This window comes from Triticum aestivum, chromosome 7B (genome assembly GCF_018294505.1).
Source record: "Triticum aestivum cultivar Chinese Spring chromosome 7B, IWGSC CS RefSeq v2.1, whole genome shotgun sequence".
NCBI lineage: Eukaryota > Viridiplantae > Streptophyta > Magnoliopsida > Poales > Poaceae > Triticum > Triticum aestivum.
Genome location: NC_057813.1, coordinates 694,554,168 through 694,571,799, shown reverse-complemented (window position 1 = coordinate 694,571,799; position 17,632 = coordinate 694,554,168). Strand labels below are relative to the sequence as shown.

The following is a 17,632-nucleotide window of genomic DNA, read 5'->3' as shown; positions in this document are numbered from 1 at the left end:
ACCATTATGAACTGATCAGATAATGTCGGTTCCTTATGCTTCAGCTGTCATAAGCAATATGTGTATTCAAGTATGAACATGCCCTTGTTTTGTGATCGGGATAATTGGCAAATATAGAAGTAAGTCCAGAAATGGACCACTGGAAAAGCCGAGAAATGTCTTCCAGATATGCAAGAAAATAAAGTTTACATGCTCACTAATAAGAAGTCTAATAATTTCGATATCCTGGGATATTCAAATATTGTTTATGCGAGATGTGTGGATCTTAAAGTTTCCACGTTATGTTACATCCTCACTTTCGCACCTGGAGCTATATCGTGGAAAAGCTCTATAATGACACTGATGGCATTAGAAATAATGCACTTACTTATGTGGCATGTCAAGAGGCTATTGGGCAGGTTGTATGTCAAGAAGTTTTATTCCCGAGTTAAGAGTGGTAGACAGCATCTCTAAGCCACTTACTGCGATTATGAGCGTGCAGTTCTCTATGCGAGTAACAACAAGTCAAATGGCGTTGCCAAAACCATTGACAATATGTTTCATGTTGTGAAAGATAGAATCCAGGATCAAGCTATTGAAGTTGAGCGTATGAGTACGTCTAAATGTTTTACGGATCCGTTTATCAAAGACTTACCACCCAATTGTACGATTATGTTGCTAGCATGGGTTGGTGGGAAGTCTTGTTGATCCTGGAAATTAGGACCGTTGAATAATCCAACTCCCAGAAAGTTATATGTTTTCCATTTCTAGATAGAATGATATACTATAAGTATTGAGGTCCAGTAGCATTTGATAGGTCACTGTGACACCTTACTTTGGTATGTTATTTCTATTACGAGTGGGTTTATAATGTTTGATAACCTTACGATCAAGGGGGAGAATGTTGGAATTTGATCTCTGGTAACAAACCGAGAGAAGGGGGTTTGACCCAATACCTTTTCACGTAGGAGCCTTGATCGGAGGCCTCTAAACCAACTGTTGTGGACCCGGTCCCCAACCCCAGCACCTGATATAAAAAACAAGGAGATAGCACGTATCATGACCAACAAACACTGCCTATCGACCTAACTGCCCCATCCTAAAGAGGTGCTAAGGGGCTGGAAGACCGATGTCCTTCGCCGGCCGCCACGAGGGCAGTGCCCGCGGCACCGCTTCTGCTGATCGTCTTCAAAATGCCATGGTCTACATCATGCCTGCATCAAGCAGGCACTGTACTTTGCTCATACACATCCGTAAGTTCTCATGCTTCCGCTCTAATGAAAGGTGTTCTTATCACGAGATTAGGGTATGATAATGTTTGATCTTAAAGTGTTACTCCAACAGGTACGTCTTCTTAGTATTACCAATTGCTTCACCCTGTCCCATAATGTAATATACACCGAGATGGAGGGTGTTTGCGTGTCATGAGCAAACGATGGTGTCGGTTGAGAACGCAGGAGGGCTTTCGTTCTTTCCCACTAGCCGCCGGTGTGCAGTGCGCTTTGTGTTTTTACTTGGTAAAAGAAGACCAGGATGGGAGGATCGGCAAGGTGGAAGGAAGATCGCAACACAGGGGGTGGGTGGTGATTTTGCAAGCTAGACTGCCCACAAGCAGGAAGCCCAGGAAGAGCCACGGGGTCTGTGTGTTTTGCACGTTAACGGGTTTGTCAGCGGGGCCGTAAGGGACAGCCGGCGCACAATTGTTACACAAATTCGACCGGAACCCAGAATGAAAATAGATGTTTTTGTTGTTGTTCCGAGTACTCGGCACAAACACGTGTCTTCATGGAACTGGTAGAAAAAAATGGCCCAAACAAAATAAAAAAATCCGAAGGCTGTTACTTAGACACTGCCTTCTTCTATCCAAAGTTGACGAATCCGTTTGCAAGCAAAAGCTCAACCAAAGTTTTGGCAAGCAATTTTTTGAGAGGGCAATCCTAGGCACAAACCAAACGGACCCTGCCTCTATATCTCGATTCTCAACTGCTGGGCTCCAATAGTAGCTAAAGAGGAGAAGACACTGATCAAGTGATCCCAACCTAAGAACAAGTGATCAAATTCCATGAAGAGATGTCTCGCTCTTCCAAAACGGAGAAAATGGAGCACCGCCGGCAGTAGCAGTAGCAGCTCAATTGTTGTGCTCCACTATCTTACATTGTTTAGGCCTGAAGTTGTCCTCCGACAGGAGCGACTCGACGAGCCGCTGCAGCCGTGCAGCTCCAAGGCCAGGATGCAGGAGTGTCGCATCCCCGACGGCCGAGCAATGATCATCGCCGATGCCAGAACCAACATTTCCCATGCACCAGCCGCCTGGGATGAGCATGTCGGGCTGCCGCGCCAGGAGTTCCTCGTCGATTCTAGCGAGAACCACATCGTTGGCGTCTCGACCAAACTTGCGTGCGAAGGGGGCGTCACTGCCGAGCATCCTGCCCCAATGAGTGGCGTTGATGAGCTCTGGGTGTTGCCCCAGGGGTTCACCCCAGGAGATGTAGTGCATGTCGTGGTTCACGGTGGTGTTCCGGAACTCGTTGGCGTTGCAGGCTACCGTTTGGAAGTAGCCCTCCGGGGAGGAGACGAAGTTGCCATAGTAGAGGAGCAGGGTGCGCGGGAGGTTGTCCCACCCCGAGATCACGTACTCCACGAATGGCCGCGACAACACCGTCCAAGCAGAACCTGGTTATTATATCAGACAAAAACTATCAATAGCTACAATAATAGTACATTGATAATAATATCGCAATATATTTTGCTATATTTCATTTAATTATACTAGTTTCATATTTCCGGTCGTTGATAAAATTTTCCGATGAACCAAATCATACTTAATTTGTAGGGTTTCATGTAGCCTAAGCTACAAAGAAACTTTGCGAATTTATATGCATTCTTTTCGAACAGAAAGGGAGTAGTATACTTGCTTGAGTCCTGGCTCCGCCAGGGCACCATGCTAGTTAACAGTACTAATTAAAAACACATTATGGATCCGTAGAGGGAGAAGTGCCGTCCATGCATGTTCCCACTACGAAGCATGAGCAGATTAGTTTATTTTTTGAACATCAGTACACACACAAGCGCTCATATACACACGCATATACTACTGAAAAATGATAACAGCCGGCTACTCTCTTACTACGTACGTACGGCCCTTTGCCGTACTCAGCTCGATCGTGCATATAATAACGAGATGGTGCTTAGGCGTCGCACAGACGACGTGGCCTGCAACTGATCTGCACGTATTTGAACGGGTGTTTTCAACTGAAACCTGAATTGCATGAACCTAACTGTTATTCTTTTTTTTATGAAGAAGAAGAAGAAGGAAAGGCCGTCCTCTTGCATAGATTAATTGATCATGCACGAGCAAGCATTGAAGTTCATGAGCAATTGGGAGCTTGGATCAGCCAAGGAGCAATTGGGAGCAAGAAGGATGGATGATGCAATGCAACCGGAGCAGCGTGCATGAATGATACGTACCGGTGAAGAGCGTGAAGGCGGTGGGCAGCTCCCGCTTCTGGGTCTCGGTGTTCATCCACATCAGATCGCGCTTCGTCTTGAGGTACAGCCCCGGGTCGACCACCAACGGCTTCGCCCTCGCATGCCTGCCATGCCAACAACGTCCGTCGTCAATGCCGCACCACTCAGCAGTTCGCGTCTTCAATGCTAGCTAGCCGCAGATTTGGTAACGAGAACGCGTACGCTTTCCAGCCCATGTCGCTCGTGTGCTCGATGAAGTTGAGGTCGCGCGGCAGCCGCGAAAACACGTCCATCAGATCTGCAGCAGTAGAATTCAGCACGAATGGAGGCATTTATCTATTGCGCCATGGCCATGCAATGCAAGGTGGGCCAATGGAGATGGTACTGACCGTCCTGCGTGACGAGCGGGTAGTCAGAGGCGGAGAGGTTGATGAACCAGTCCCAGCCCGCGGCGCCAGGGCCGTGCAGGAAGGCGGCGGCGGCGTGCAGCGTGGTGGTGACCATGGTGATGCCCCGGTAGGTCACCAGGTTGGCCTTCTCCACCACGCGCACGTTGCCGGCCGCGGCGAGGACCGGGTGCGCGGCCACGAAGGCGGCCAGCTCCGCGCGGTCCGAGTTCGGCGCCTCCGCGTCCAGGTGGAGGATGTAGCGGTTCCGCGGGTGGTAGAGCGCGAGCAGGCAGCGGCGCAGCCTAGCCGCGTCGCCCTTCGAGCCGGAGACGAGGTAGGCGAAGCGCGGTGGCGATGGGCGCTGGGTGGCTGCGGAGTACCGCTGGAGGAAGAGTGAGGCGGAGGGGAGCGCGGCCTGGGACGCCCCGAGGAGGAACACGGTGAAGATGCCACCGAAGACGACGGAGAGTAGGCACCGCAGGTCGATGCCGGCGCAGGAGGAGGGGCGGCCGCGCGGGGAGGAGGAGGGAGTGTCGATGTCGATGTCCATGGTGGCAAAGCATGGCTGCGACTCGGCTGGCTGGTGCTTGATGTGCGGCAGACCGGCGGCAACCATGGCGGCAAAGCACGCAGGGGACGTTGTTGCTGGTGAGCTGCTAGCAAATAAGTTTAAGTTTTGTAGCTGGTGGATGTGCAACGAACAAAGCAAACCACCGGCGGACTTGTGCCTCGCTCGGTCGCCGGATAAAATACCCTATCTTGCCGAGGACTTGACCCCACGGAATGAATGAGCGCTTAATTAGAAATCTGAGATGAGCGTCGACCGGACAAGCAATCGTGGGCAGTGGCACGTCGAGCATAAGCACCGGTGTCGGTGCTTCAGTAGTTGTACGTACGTGGTCTGTTTGGTCAGGAAGATGCGCTTGGGGCACTTCGAGCCAATCAAGGTCATTTCCTACCATACCAGTTAGAAAATTAGAAGTAGTATAGGATTTTGAATCATTACCACAAAAGGGATCCCTTACCACAATTATCCCTTCCAGCTACTCTTTGGGTCGCAAGATCTTCCACACTATTATGTTCCTTGTCTTTTTAAGTCTGATACACCTTCTAAGAGGACCATCACCATCATTCTCACCTCCAGCAGCTAGTTTTCTCCCATGAGTTTTCCCAGCTTGTTTTTTCTTCTTGTTAGCATAAGCACGCGAGTAATTAACACCAACACGCCCTTTTCCATGAAAATAATAATTCATTATTTTTTTGGTCCGCACAAACAACATACATATATAATCTTTATTGCAACCAAGTCTCTAACAATTTGCATCCAGCACCCTCAACTTTTCACCTCCTTACAAACAAGGCCAAAATTTCAACAAGTTGGGCAGATTTCCTCCGGAGATTTCGGCAGCATAACGTGTTCGTTCCGTTGGGTTGGGAACCAAGAAGAACCACAAGATGCATGCACAACAGCCACATCCATTTCTCTGCTTCACTTTCACTTTCACATGGAAGGGATGAAGGAAGGCAAACGACACCACATATGCCAGCCAGTGCAACTTTAGCTAGTCCACCGTCACCATCACCGTCACCGTTGGCTTCCTTATTCATTTCAAACAACTCATTCTTGACAACTACTGACTAACTGCGCATGCAAAGACATCGATCTATGCCCTCTTATCTATTACTATTTCGCTAGCTAGTATACATTGGAGGTATATATGATCTTATAATCAGACCGAAAAATAAATTGTTTCTTCTTCTTCTTGATAAATAAAATTAAGAAGGCGGCAACATCTAGTATGTCAATAAACTGCTTATTGGCATTAATTTGCATGATAAACTCAATACTCTTTTCTAGTGCTTGTACTGCCGTGACTTGACTTCTGACTGAGAAACTACTAGTTAGTACTAACCTAGATAGTGGCCGCTAGCATTTTCTGCCCTAATGTAGCTAGGATGCATCAACCACATATATGTACTGCTGCTCTGCAAGACTTGCTCATTGTAAGAATACTCTAGTAGACACCAAGATGCAGGGAATATATAGCGAGCACTAGTTGAGTTGACCCCGGTTCTTGCTCAAACATTTTTGCTATTAATTACTACTGCTCCACCGTGCATGCAGCAATAAACTGCTTTCAGTTTCATTCTTTCAGAGAAAGGGACTTGTCCGAAATACACATAGTAAATTTATAACTAGCTAGGTACTAACTTCACATAGATAAACGTGATTTCTTTTCCTTCTTATCAAGTTGATGCTTCTTATCAAGTCGGGCTAATTTCCACCGGAAATTTTGGCAGCATAACACATTCGTTAGGTTGGGAACCATGAAGAACCGCAATATGCATGCACGACAGCCACCGCCATTCCTTGTACTTCTGGTTCACTTTCACATGGTAGGAATGAAGGTCGTGCTAAACTAACGGAAAAGGGATCGAGATTGTCCCTGCATGGCATATCGCAATATCCCCGCTCATCCATGTTATCATGCCTCCTGTGCCACACATCACCACCCTTCATTGCCTCCTCCATTCTCAATTGGTGCAGTGGTGCCATCGACTGTTCTCGATGTTCATACCCCCTCTAGCCGGGTGTGCATTATATTATGGGACAGAGGGTGAATGACTCATGGGGTGAAGCAACTGGAATAAGAGGAATTGCTTCACAAACATACTCTCTCCACTACCCTACGCATACCCCCTCCATCCCATGCGAGGCATATTACAAACTGAGGGAGTACTGTGTAGGGAAAAATAAAATCAATTTCAAAAATATCAAAATATTTTAATTTAGTTTGCAAATAGTTGATATATAAGGATTTTAAAATGTGAGTGAATTTTGCAAAAATTAAACTTCAAAAGAATATTTTTTAAAACCGCAAACCACATTAGTTTGATGGGCTCTTTCTTTCGAAAAGGAGGAGACATCTCTGGCTTGCGCAACATTTACCTATTTCTTTCACAAAGGAGGAGGCATCTCCTGCCTGTTTAACCGCAAACCACAACTGACAACCCCACATAGCAACTTTTTAGCCTCCGTAGCCGGAGTGACAACCGCGCTCCCACGCTTGGCTGAGGCGGGAGTGCTAGGTATATAAGCAAGTGCGAGTGAATTTTTTTTCCGAGTAGAACAACCAAGTAATAATTCATAATAGCAGCAACATACAAAAAAATGGCTTCTCTCTGGAACACTCCGGAGAGACAACACATAAGGAAATTTACATCATAATCACCAAAGAATCCAGCTGCTGTCGTCGCTGAAGCGTTCACCGGAGGAGAGCACAAGCCTCCAACTTGCGAAGATCTAACATAGCACTATAGCAACCAAGCTGCATTATGAGCCTTTGAACAAAGGCCGCCACAAGTGGTGACATAGATGTCCATGTGGGTCATCCATTGCAGAGATACTCCACACATCTTGGATTGCGGTCTTGAAGATCTCGAGTGGCAACACCACCTATAACTCCGGAACCGGCAACCATCTTCCATCTCCAAATCTCCCTGTGGACCATCCCTTGAACAAGACCGGCTACAGCATCGGCCAATGCCAAGACACAAACTTCTGTATCCACGACGACACAAGAGGCACAATGCAGACAAAGCCGAAGAAACAAGAACCTGCGCAAGATCTTCATTGCCGTCTCAAGGAACTTGCTCGAACACCTCAATGCCGTTGAAGAACGATGTTGAGATGGTGGCCTGGAAAACTTTATTCGCGGTGGTGACATTGGCACCGACCGAGCACAGTCACCTAACATACCTATCCTATTCCTATACCTATCTATAGACCGGACAAAAGGAACCAGGCTCCCCCACCCTCCCGCCAACGCCGGACCGACGAGCGGAGGGATAGGGAGACGACAGACTCGCCGGCAAGAAAAGCAGCAATTGCTCGCCCGCTGAATCGTCTCTCCTGGGCGGTTGAGAAGGAAGCGACAGAGCAGGTGCAAGTGCTACACGTGCAGGGAGGTGGTACTACTCCCTCCGTTCCTTTATGTAAGGTGTATTTCTGGGGGCACGGTGACCAAGGCAAGGAACTGAGAAGGATTTTGGATGAAAATACTCTTAACTAATTAGGTAGTTAGTAGCTTAATTAGCCGCAACTAGATAACCTTGTGAAAGTTTCTTAGTTCAAATATTCCAAAAATATCCTTTTAATAGAAATACGATTTTAACTAGAGTTTGGGGTTTAACCCAAATTAAGTCATTTTTAACATTAAAAAATAGGGATGGTTCATTTAATAAATATGAGGCTCTATTCAAATTTTCTTGGGCTTGAGAAGGGCATTTTGGACAATTGGCAACATTTTGTTTAGCCCTTTAGGAAAAAACTTGAGGGTTGGTTAGATCCTCTAAAATATGATGCCCATGAAGTAATTATAATGCACAGATCAATTCCGAAGAAACGTGCTAATTGTAAGGTGTTCCAGCACTGAGCTACGCAGATTATTTAGAACGGCTGGTTGTTCATGAGAGAATATTTACTAAGTGGATAGCCCAAGGGTGTCGTGAACAGCGACCCGAACTATGTAGAGAATATGCAAAGAAGGAGGAAATGATCACACGAGAGAAACTATAAATTTTGAACTGTTGGGGTGTAATACTAGGCTTCATAGTTATTTCTAGATTACTTGTGGACACGTTGAGATTCTTGCAGTACAGCTCAAGGGGAGAAGGGCGGAGTCGTAGTGGTGGGTGAGGGGGCAACGAGGATATAGAGACGTAGGAGCACGAGCAGGGGAGGCCGTGGGCCGATGGACATGCGGTAAGCAGTGGAACAATGAGTCACGTGGAGGGGCTGGTCCACGAACAACCAGACAAGGGATGTGTGGGGCAATGGTAGGTTAGGTTGCGATAAATGACGCAAGATGGGGCACCACGCGGCTCCAATGGCGGAGCTATGTGTATCCTTGGGGGGGGGGGGGTGTGGCCTCCCGAGCCTTGATATAAAAAATAAAGAAAAAATTACTATATGATCTTAAATACAAGAAAGTGTAGTAATTAGCCGACCCCAAGCATCCATGTTTTCTCTTTAGCCCCCCCCCCCCCCCCCCCAAGCACTCGAGTGCTCTCCTGTCACACATGTGAGTGGATTAGCCATACGTTAGCGCAACACCAACCACATGCCCTAAGGTTTGACCTGCATCACATGCTATGTTGACAGACTACCAGAAGCTAGTAGCAGGCGCCCATGGTGTGGGTGACCAAGGAAGATGATGAAGAAGTCGACGACTAGGAAGGTGAGCTCAAAGCGAAAGATGAAACCCCCACAGTTGATGACCTGGAAGAAACTTCCCAATTGTTCACAATAAACCATAGCAATGCAGAGAACACGAGAGGTAACAAAAATTGCAACCAGGTCCATGGACAATCTAGTGACAACTACAAGCACTCACGCAAATCTTGTTGTAGTAAAAAGTAGGGATGTCATCGTGCTTAAACCCAGCAGGACCAGCGCACCAGAGCAGCAACCATCGTTGATGAATAGAGTCGTAGATCGAAAGGATCAAACATGTAGATACACGAACGAAGACTACATCCAAACACACCCACCTAAGACCAACATCAACATAATCACACGAGATCAGACGGAGACACACCTCCATACATCCTTCAACAATGCTAGACACACCATCTGAACTAGGATCGAACATGGGAGACAGTATTCCTACAGAGGGACATCGTCGCCGCCACAAAGGCCCAATCAAGACACTAAACTTCTAAACCTAACAAGAAGGATAGCGGGGTCGCACCGACCTGCGCCGGGGGGGGGGGGGGGGGTAGTCCATCCCACCTCCATGTCCCAAAAGCCATCGGAGCCGTGGCGGACGGCAGGGGTGCCTAAGGGAGAAGGAAACCTAAGTCTGGGAGTGTTTTCTTGGGGAGGAGGAAAGTGATGATTTCTAGTGTTTTGTGTGTGTGTGTGCGCTGATTTTGGAGTTGTTTAGGAATTTGTGGAGGATTTCGCATCGTCCCTAGCGTCGCGGCCTGGCTCCCGGCCCCGAGGCAGCTATATTGCAGCTATGGTGACTATTTGGTGGGCGATTTAATTTTGTGTCCTTGACACCAAAAGGGAAGAAGATCTTTTTTAAGAAGATTAATTATTACTTGTTGGAAATACAAGATACAGATTAATCAACGGACACACGAAAATAGATGTGCCTAGCTAGTGATCCACCACATGAGAAAACACACATGAAAAATCCTGTGGGACTACCGAGAAACACAACGGTGGCGGATAATGAAGCTGCCCCTGGCCGTGGCCGACTTCCATGCATATTTAGGGCCTGTTCTGTAGCCCTCCGTGCCCAAAAATCCGCAACTCCTGCGCCGGAAATCTAGCGCCAGGTTCTCTCGAGGGATCCCGGAGCGAGTGATCCGTTCGGCGTGGTGGCTTCTCGCTCGCGCGAGGGAGCGAGCTGGAGCCCATAAAATTGCCCCCATGTGGCCCGTCTGAAGCAAGCTGTCAATGCAAAACACTGTGGAAATATGGACTGGGCCATAGGCCTGGTCGGGTGTAGCTAGTCAGGGGATGGCAGCGGCTGGGGAAACGAGGGACGCTCGATCGAACCGGTATCAGCGATTTCACTTCGCGGTGGCACCCTCGGTGGCGTGCGCGCTCGTCCCGACGCGCTATTTCCGACCGGCCGGGTATTCCCGATTTGGAAAGTGGCCGACAGTTTTTTAGAGGAAAAAGTCAATTTTAAACTCTAAACTTGTAGACGCTCGACGAAACAAACCCTCAAATCGAAATCCCGGTCGATTGCACCCTAAACTATGCAATCCCGGTCTAAATTGAACCTTCGGGTTGTTTGGATGACCGGGATCGGTGGGAATTCGCTGAGGCCGCTGCTGCGCTCACCCCTGCTCCCGCTGGGCCGGCCCGCTTTAATTTTTTTAGAAATAAAAAAAATGCAAAGGGGACTACAGCCTACTGGCCCGGCCCGCTATTTTTTTAGAAAACAAAAAGAAGCGCACGCTGTGGCTCGAAATAGAGACCGATGCTGGTGGTTGGAACGACACTACTAACCACCAGGGACACTACATACGTTGTGGTAACTTACTCCCTTTTTCTTTCGTTTCGTTTTGTCTTTGTTTTTATTTTATTTTTTAGTTTCCTTTTAAAAAAATCATGATTTCTTTTGAAATTGACGAACCTTTTTCCAAATGTGCATACTATTTTTTAATCCCGTAAATTTCTAATTTTTTAAAAGCTCGAGTTTTTTAAACTATATAAAACCCGTGGCCGTTTTACTAGGAAATAGCAAACGAAAAAAATAACCTTGTGAACCAGAATTTAAAAAGATTTTTTTACGAATTTTGAACAAAATGTTCATGGATTTGAAAACGTCCATGAAAAAAGATGTTTATCACAAACGTCCATGAATGTTCAATGTTTATTCGAAAATAGTTCAACATATATTACAAAAATGTTCAATTCGTATTTTCAAAAAACAATCGATGCATATATTCATATTTGTTTTAAAAAATGTTTATCACATAATACAAATGCTCAATGCATATTCAAAAATTGTTCAACACATATATTTATAGTTTTTCCAAAATGTTCAGTGCATAATATTCTCAAATGTTCAAAAGATGTTTGAAGCATAATGTTTCGTGTCGTGAATCTATCAGTTGAACTCACTAGTTTGAGGTCGCGAGTTCGAGTCGCTCCCATAGAACTTTTCCAGAATTTTTTTTTGCGCGCCTAGTATTCAATAGCTCCAAATGGGCCGGTTCACGAATTTAAGAAAAAACAGAAAATGAAAAATAAAATGAAAAAAGAAAGAAAAAGAAAGGCTAAAAGGAGGAAAAAGAGAGCAAATGAACACAACGCAAGTGGTGTCCTTGTGGTTTGTTGCTTCGATCAACAACAAATGATCTTCGGTTCGAGCCACCACCACGCGGTCATTTTTGTGGTTTGTTGCTTCGATCAACAACAAATGATCTTCGGTTCGAGCCACCACCACGCGGTCATTTTTTTGAACGAAAAATAAACTAAAGCGGGCTGGTTTAGCGGGGAGCTGGGTGCGCGCCCCACCACGCGCTCATTTTTTTAAACGAAAAAAAAACTAAAGCGGGCTGGTTCAGCGGGGAGCTATGTGCACGCCATTCGGATTTTTTGTTCTTGAACGAAAAAAATACTCCAGCGGGCCGGCCCATCAGACGAATCCCGGTTCAAACGATGCCAGGGTTTGATTTAGACCGGAATTGCATAGTTCAGGGTGCAATCGACCGGGTTCGACTTGAGGGTTCATTTCGTCTGACCTTTACAAGTTCAAGGTTTAAAATGGGCTTTTTCCGTTTTTTAGATGATTAAACGAAGGATTATGGGGTAATTGCGGTGGGCCCTCCCTGAAAATGGGGGGGGGGGGGGGGGAGATTATATGTTGTTTAATGGGTGGGTCTGAACACTTGCATGTGGTCACTGGACTTTGCATGTACGTGGTGTGTTGACAGATTCGATCGATGCGACGAGCAAACGCGAAGGAGCTTTTCCGCAAATTTGCACCTAGCAAATCGCCAGCTTCTCTCCCGTAACTACAGGAGTTGGAGCGTTCGGCTGGACTTCTCGCCTGGAGTTGAGGAGTTAAGAAGTTGGAGGGCTACCGAACACGCCCTCACTCACACAAGGGAGGGATCTTCCAGCGTTGGTTCTCTCCTTCACACCACTCCCAGAGGACGATAGTCGTGCCGTCGTGCACGCCACCCAGGCCCTCGCCGGCGTCGAGGGCGTCAAAGTTGAGGTGGATGTTGTTCACCATGCGGACGCAGCGGAAGCCGTCGTCAATGTGCTCGCTCTCCGTCCACAGCACCGACTCGTCCAGGAACTCCGGGTCATAGCAAGGATTTGGATTTCGTTTTGCAAATTTTACCGTTCCCTGACGAAATGGGCGAAATTAGGTAATTTCGGATTTTTCAGAAAATTCCGGACGAAAAGACTGAATTAAAAGTTGAATTTTTGAACGAAAAAAGAACGAAATTTGGACGAAAAACGACCGAAATTCTACCAAAAATTGAAATCCTGGAGCAAAGGAAACAAATAAGGATCTTACATAATCGCAACTACCAATTGATTGCTTGCACGCATGATTCGCTTCAGTTGTAGCAAAATCCAATCACGCTGCTCACTCCTGGTCCCGTTCCGGCCGCACGTAGCTAGGGCCATACTTGCACTCGTTGCTGCACCAAGCTGCCGGATAGAGGCATATGGAACGGTCAGCTAGCCCCCTGTGGCCGAGGCCATGCGCTCAGGAGGCGGCGGCACGAGCACATCTGGATCGGGACCGAGGAAGGCGCCGCCGCTAGAAGAGATGTGGGGAATTTGTTCCATTTAGGTTTAGGAGTTTATTCAGGCCTTTTACTTCCTGGGGAGGGTTATCCAGGCTGGGCCGGACACTGGAATGGGCCAAAAAAATCAAATAGGGCCTAAAATTTTGGCCGGCTAACATATCTACCGGGCCTGAATTTCGTTTTTCCCGGACGAAATCCAAAACTCTCTCGTAGCGCACAAGCCGAACCTGAGGTACAGTATATATTCTCAGTTTGCAGTATTGCAGTCGCAGAAACCTAATTAGGGAGTTCATGGCTTCGCCGGTGAGCTTGTTCACCAGGCGAACGCAGGGTACCCATCCGCGTCCTTGATGCTGGTGCTGCGGCGCATGTCCTTCACCCAGTGCTACACACATTTCGTTTCATATTTACTAGCCGGGTCACCAATTAATTAAGATCGATGAGATGGTGATGTTTTGATTATCTGTTGTCACCTGTAAGTCGTCGCCGGGGTCGGTAGGAGCGAGGCACACGGTAACGTTCCTCGCCGTGACGCTGTACGCATCGCCGCCGGCGCTGCAGAAGATGCGGACGGTGCACTCGGAAGACAGCGCAGGAGGCAAGCCACCGTCGTACCCTTGGCCTTGGTCCTGTGGCGCCGCATCGTCTCCGCCGTAGCTGAAACGCGTAGTCTCCTGGTCCTGGCCGCCGTGGTACCCGCCATACTGGTCGTCGTCACCGTCGGCTTCGGCCTGGGTGCCCCACGGCAGGATCTTCCAGCACTGGTTCCCCCCCTCGTTCCACTCCCACAGCCCGACGATGGTGCCGTCCTGAAGCTCCGGCTCGCCCTCGAAGGCGTCAAAGTTGAGGTAGATGTTGCTGACCATGCGGATGCAGCGGAAGCCGTCGCCCACGTCCCTGCTCTGCGTCCACAGCACTGACAGGTCCATTACCGCTGGGTCGTACTCGTACGGCACCAGATCGACCTGCAAAGATTCATGTGATTTGAGCACAGACTGATAGTTCGGCAGGGGCAACAATTATAGAAAGATCCAAGAAAATTCAGTCAAGAGCGGCACTGAATTATTGGTTTGGTTGGTGCTCACGGGATGGGACTGGCCGAGCGAGTGCTTGATGGCGAGCCCGGTGGCCTTGTTGACGAGCGCGAACGCCGGGTACCCCTCCTCGTCCTTCACCCTCGTGCTGCGCCTCATGTCCTTGTACCAGTGCTGCAACAGCCCATATGCATGATCCGTGAAATGAAATACTAGAAACGTCGATCCATCGATCGAGCTTTACAATTGAATGGAAATTAGCTAACTAACGAACAGGGTAGGCTGCCTTGCCTGGTACTCGTCGTCGGGGTCTGCTGCCGCCATGACGACGGCGGCATCGCCATCGTCTCCGCCGCAGACGGTGACGCAGTACCCCTCGTCGGCGCGGCACAGGATCTTGAACGTTTTTTGCCCCGGACCAGACATGCTTCTCGAGCAACGCATGGGGAGGGAGGAGTGATGCTGGGGTTTTATATTGAACCAATGAGGAGGGAGGCCGGCCGTCTACAGCTCTCTCAAAATTGCGGTCATCACGTACGGTTGACTTATAACTTCACAAAGCTGCCAATCTACGTAGCTCTCTCTTTCAAGCTAGGCTGTATGGTAACATGGATGTAACATGTGGCGCACGCGACCTCGTATGGGAACCAACCAAACTAGGAGAATATGGTAACATGGAGAGCATCCATCATTATTTATCTCACATGCGGCCGGCGCATGAGGGAACCAGGTAAGTAGCCAGTTAAACGCTCTAGATCTATTATACCAATCTAATAAATTTATCGAGCCAAGAAATTTGTCTTTCTTGTTTGCAATGGGCAAAGCCTTAGCCACTAAGGCAATCAAATTTAATACAATTAGATGGGCAACCAAGTTTACCGCTAGATTTGTCTTTTCTTCCAAGTGTTGCAGTCCCCTCTATTCTCCGTAAAGGGTAGTCCCTCTCCGTGAAGGGTAGTCCCTCTGTAAAGAAATATAAGAGTGGTTAGATCACTAAAATAGTGATCGAAATGCTCATATATGACACTAGGGAGGGAGTATCTCTCTAGCTTACGTCTTGTTGTAATCCGATGATATCCTATATTCTACTACCTCCGTTTCCAAGCAGATGGTGCATAAACTGAATCCAAAAGTCAATGTCTCTAACTTTAACTAAGTCAATGTTTGGTGGGTTGAGTGTTCCCAAACTTAGAGATTCTAACATGGCTTTGTTGGTGAGGGAGTCCTGGACTAGGGGATGTCCGGATAGCCGAACTATCATGGTTGGCCGGACTCCAAGATTATGAAGATACAAGATTGAAGACTTCGTCCCGTGTCCGGATGGGACTTTCCTTGGCGTGGAAGGCAAGCTTGGCGATACGGATATGTAGATCTCCTACCATTGTAACCGACTTTGTGTAACCCTAGCCCTCTCCGGTGTCTATATAAACCGGATGGCTTTAGTCCATAGGACGAACAACAATCATACCATAGGCTAGCTTCTAGGGTTTAGCCTCCTTGATCTCGTGGTAGATCTACTCTTGTAACACACATCATCAATATTAATCAAGCAGGACGTAGGGTTTTACCTCCATCAAGAGGGCCCGAACCTGGGTAAAACATCGTGTCCCTTGTCTCCTGTTACCATCCGCCTAGACGCACAGCTCGGGACCCCCTACCCGAGATCCGCCGGTTTTGACACTGACAGTTGGCTTCTTGGAGTAAAATATTTTCTGATGATAGGAACAATGATTGGAAAAAACTCATGTGCTTCTAGTATACCATTGATAAACCCAATTTATTGTGGGCTAGAGCTGGGAATGGTTCTCCATTCTAGAAAAGTATCACTTGGGCTTTTGCTGCTGCCAATGTCTTTTGTAGATGGGTTCCCGGGAGTGGAGAAAATGTGTCTTTTTGGCATGATAGTTTGGTAGGGGAGTGCTCTCTTAAAACTAGGATATGGGATCTTTTTGTGATCCGTGAGCAACAAGATGCCTCCATTGCCCAAGTGTGGGACGGGGTGGATCTTCATCTTACCATGAGAAGGTGCGTGGATGAACAAACCTTGACCAGATGGTTTGAGTTAGTGGATTTGGTTAGAAACTTCTCTTCAACAAGTGATTTAGATATGCCTGACTGGACCTTGGAAAAATCTTGTCTGTATTCTGTTAACTTCTTATATAAGGAAATCAACTTTGGGGGTGCTTCCTCTGATCTGAAAGATTTTATTTGGGAGATCAAAGTACCTCCCAACATCCATGTATTCTTGTAGATTATTGCTCACAACAAAAGTCTAACAAGAGATAACTTATCAAACACAGACATATTGATGATGTGTCATGTGTCTTTTGTGATGAACCTAAAAGTATCCAACTAAAGTAAATATGCCCTAGAGGCAATAATAAAGTTGTTGTTTTATATTTCCTTATTCATGATAAATGTTTATTATTCTTGCTAGAATTGTATTGATCGGAAACCTAAATACATGTGTGAATACATAGACAAACATTGTGTCCCTAGCAAGCCTCTACTTGACTAGCTCGTTGATGAAAGATGGTTAAGGTTTCCTAACCATGGACATGAGTTGTCATTTGATAATGGGATCACATCATTAAGAGAATGATGTGATGGACAAGACCATCTGTTAGCTTAGCATATTGATCATTCAGTTTTATTGCTATTGCTTTCTTCATGTCAAATACATATTCCTTCGACTATGAGATTATGCAACTCCCAGATACCGGATGAATGCCTTATATGCTATCAAACGTCACAACATAACTAGGTGATCATAAAGATGCTCTACAGGTATCTCCGAAGGTGTTTGTTGAGTTGGCATATATCGAGATTAGGATTTGTAACTCCGAGTATCAGAGAGGTATCTCTGGGCCCTCTCGGTAATACACATCATAAGAAGCCTTGCAAGCAAAGTGACTAATGAGTTAGTTCCGGGATGATGTATTACGGAACGACTAAAGAGACTTGCCGGTAACGAGATTGAACTAGGTATGAAGATACCGATGATCGAATCTCGGGCAAGTAACATACAGATGGACAAAGGGAATAACATATGTTGTCATAACGGTTCGACCGATAAAGATCATCGTAGAATATGTGGGAGCCAATATGAGCATCCAGGTTCCGCTATTGGTTACTGACCAGAGAGATATCTCGGTCATGTCTACATATATCTCGAACCCATTGGGTCCGCAAGCTTAACGTTCGTTGACGATATAGTATTATATGAGTTATGTGATTTGGTGACCAAATGTTGTTCGGAGTCTCGGACGTGATCATAGACATGATGAGGAGTCTCGAAATGTTTGATAGGTAAAGATTGTTATATAGGACGATGGTATTCGGAGTACCGGAGGGGTTACTTGAGAGGGGAGAGGAGCCCACCAGCCCACAAGGGGTGACGCGCCCCCGTATGGCAGGATGCCGATTGGGAGAAGGAAAAAGGGGGGTTTGGCTCCCCCTTTCCTT

General features: G+C 47.1%; 1 protein-coding gene and 1 pseudogene across 1 annotated transcript; both read right to left on the bottom strand.

Moving 5' to 3' along the window:
- Positions 1–1,782: 1,782 nt before the first annotated feature.
- LOC123160039 (beta-glucuronosyltransferase GlcAT14B-like) lies at positions 1,783–4,522 on the bottom strand. Its single transcript, XM_044577865.1, has 4 exons — positions 3,837–4,522; positions 3,670–3,745; positions 3,448–3,572; positions 1,783–2,652 (listed from the first exon to the last, which is right to left on the bottom strand). Exons 1-4 carry the CDS (start codon positions 4,450–4,452, stop codon positions 2,108–2,110), a joined length of 1,362 nt encoding a protein of 453 aa, XP_044433800.1. The 5' UTR covers positions 4,453–4,522; the 3' UTR covers positions 1,783–2,107.
- A 7,938-nt stretch (positions 4,523–12,460) lies between these two features.
- Positions 12,461–14,593, bottom strand: LOC123158496 (ricin B-like lectin R40G2; annotated as a pseudogene).
- Between the last annotated feature and the right edge of the window lie 3,039 nt (positions 14,594–17,632).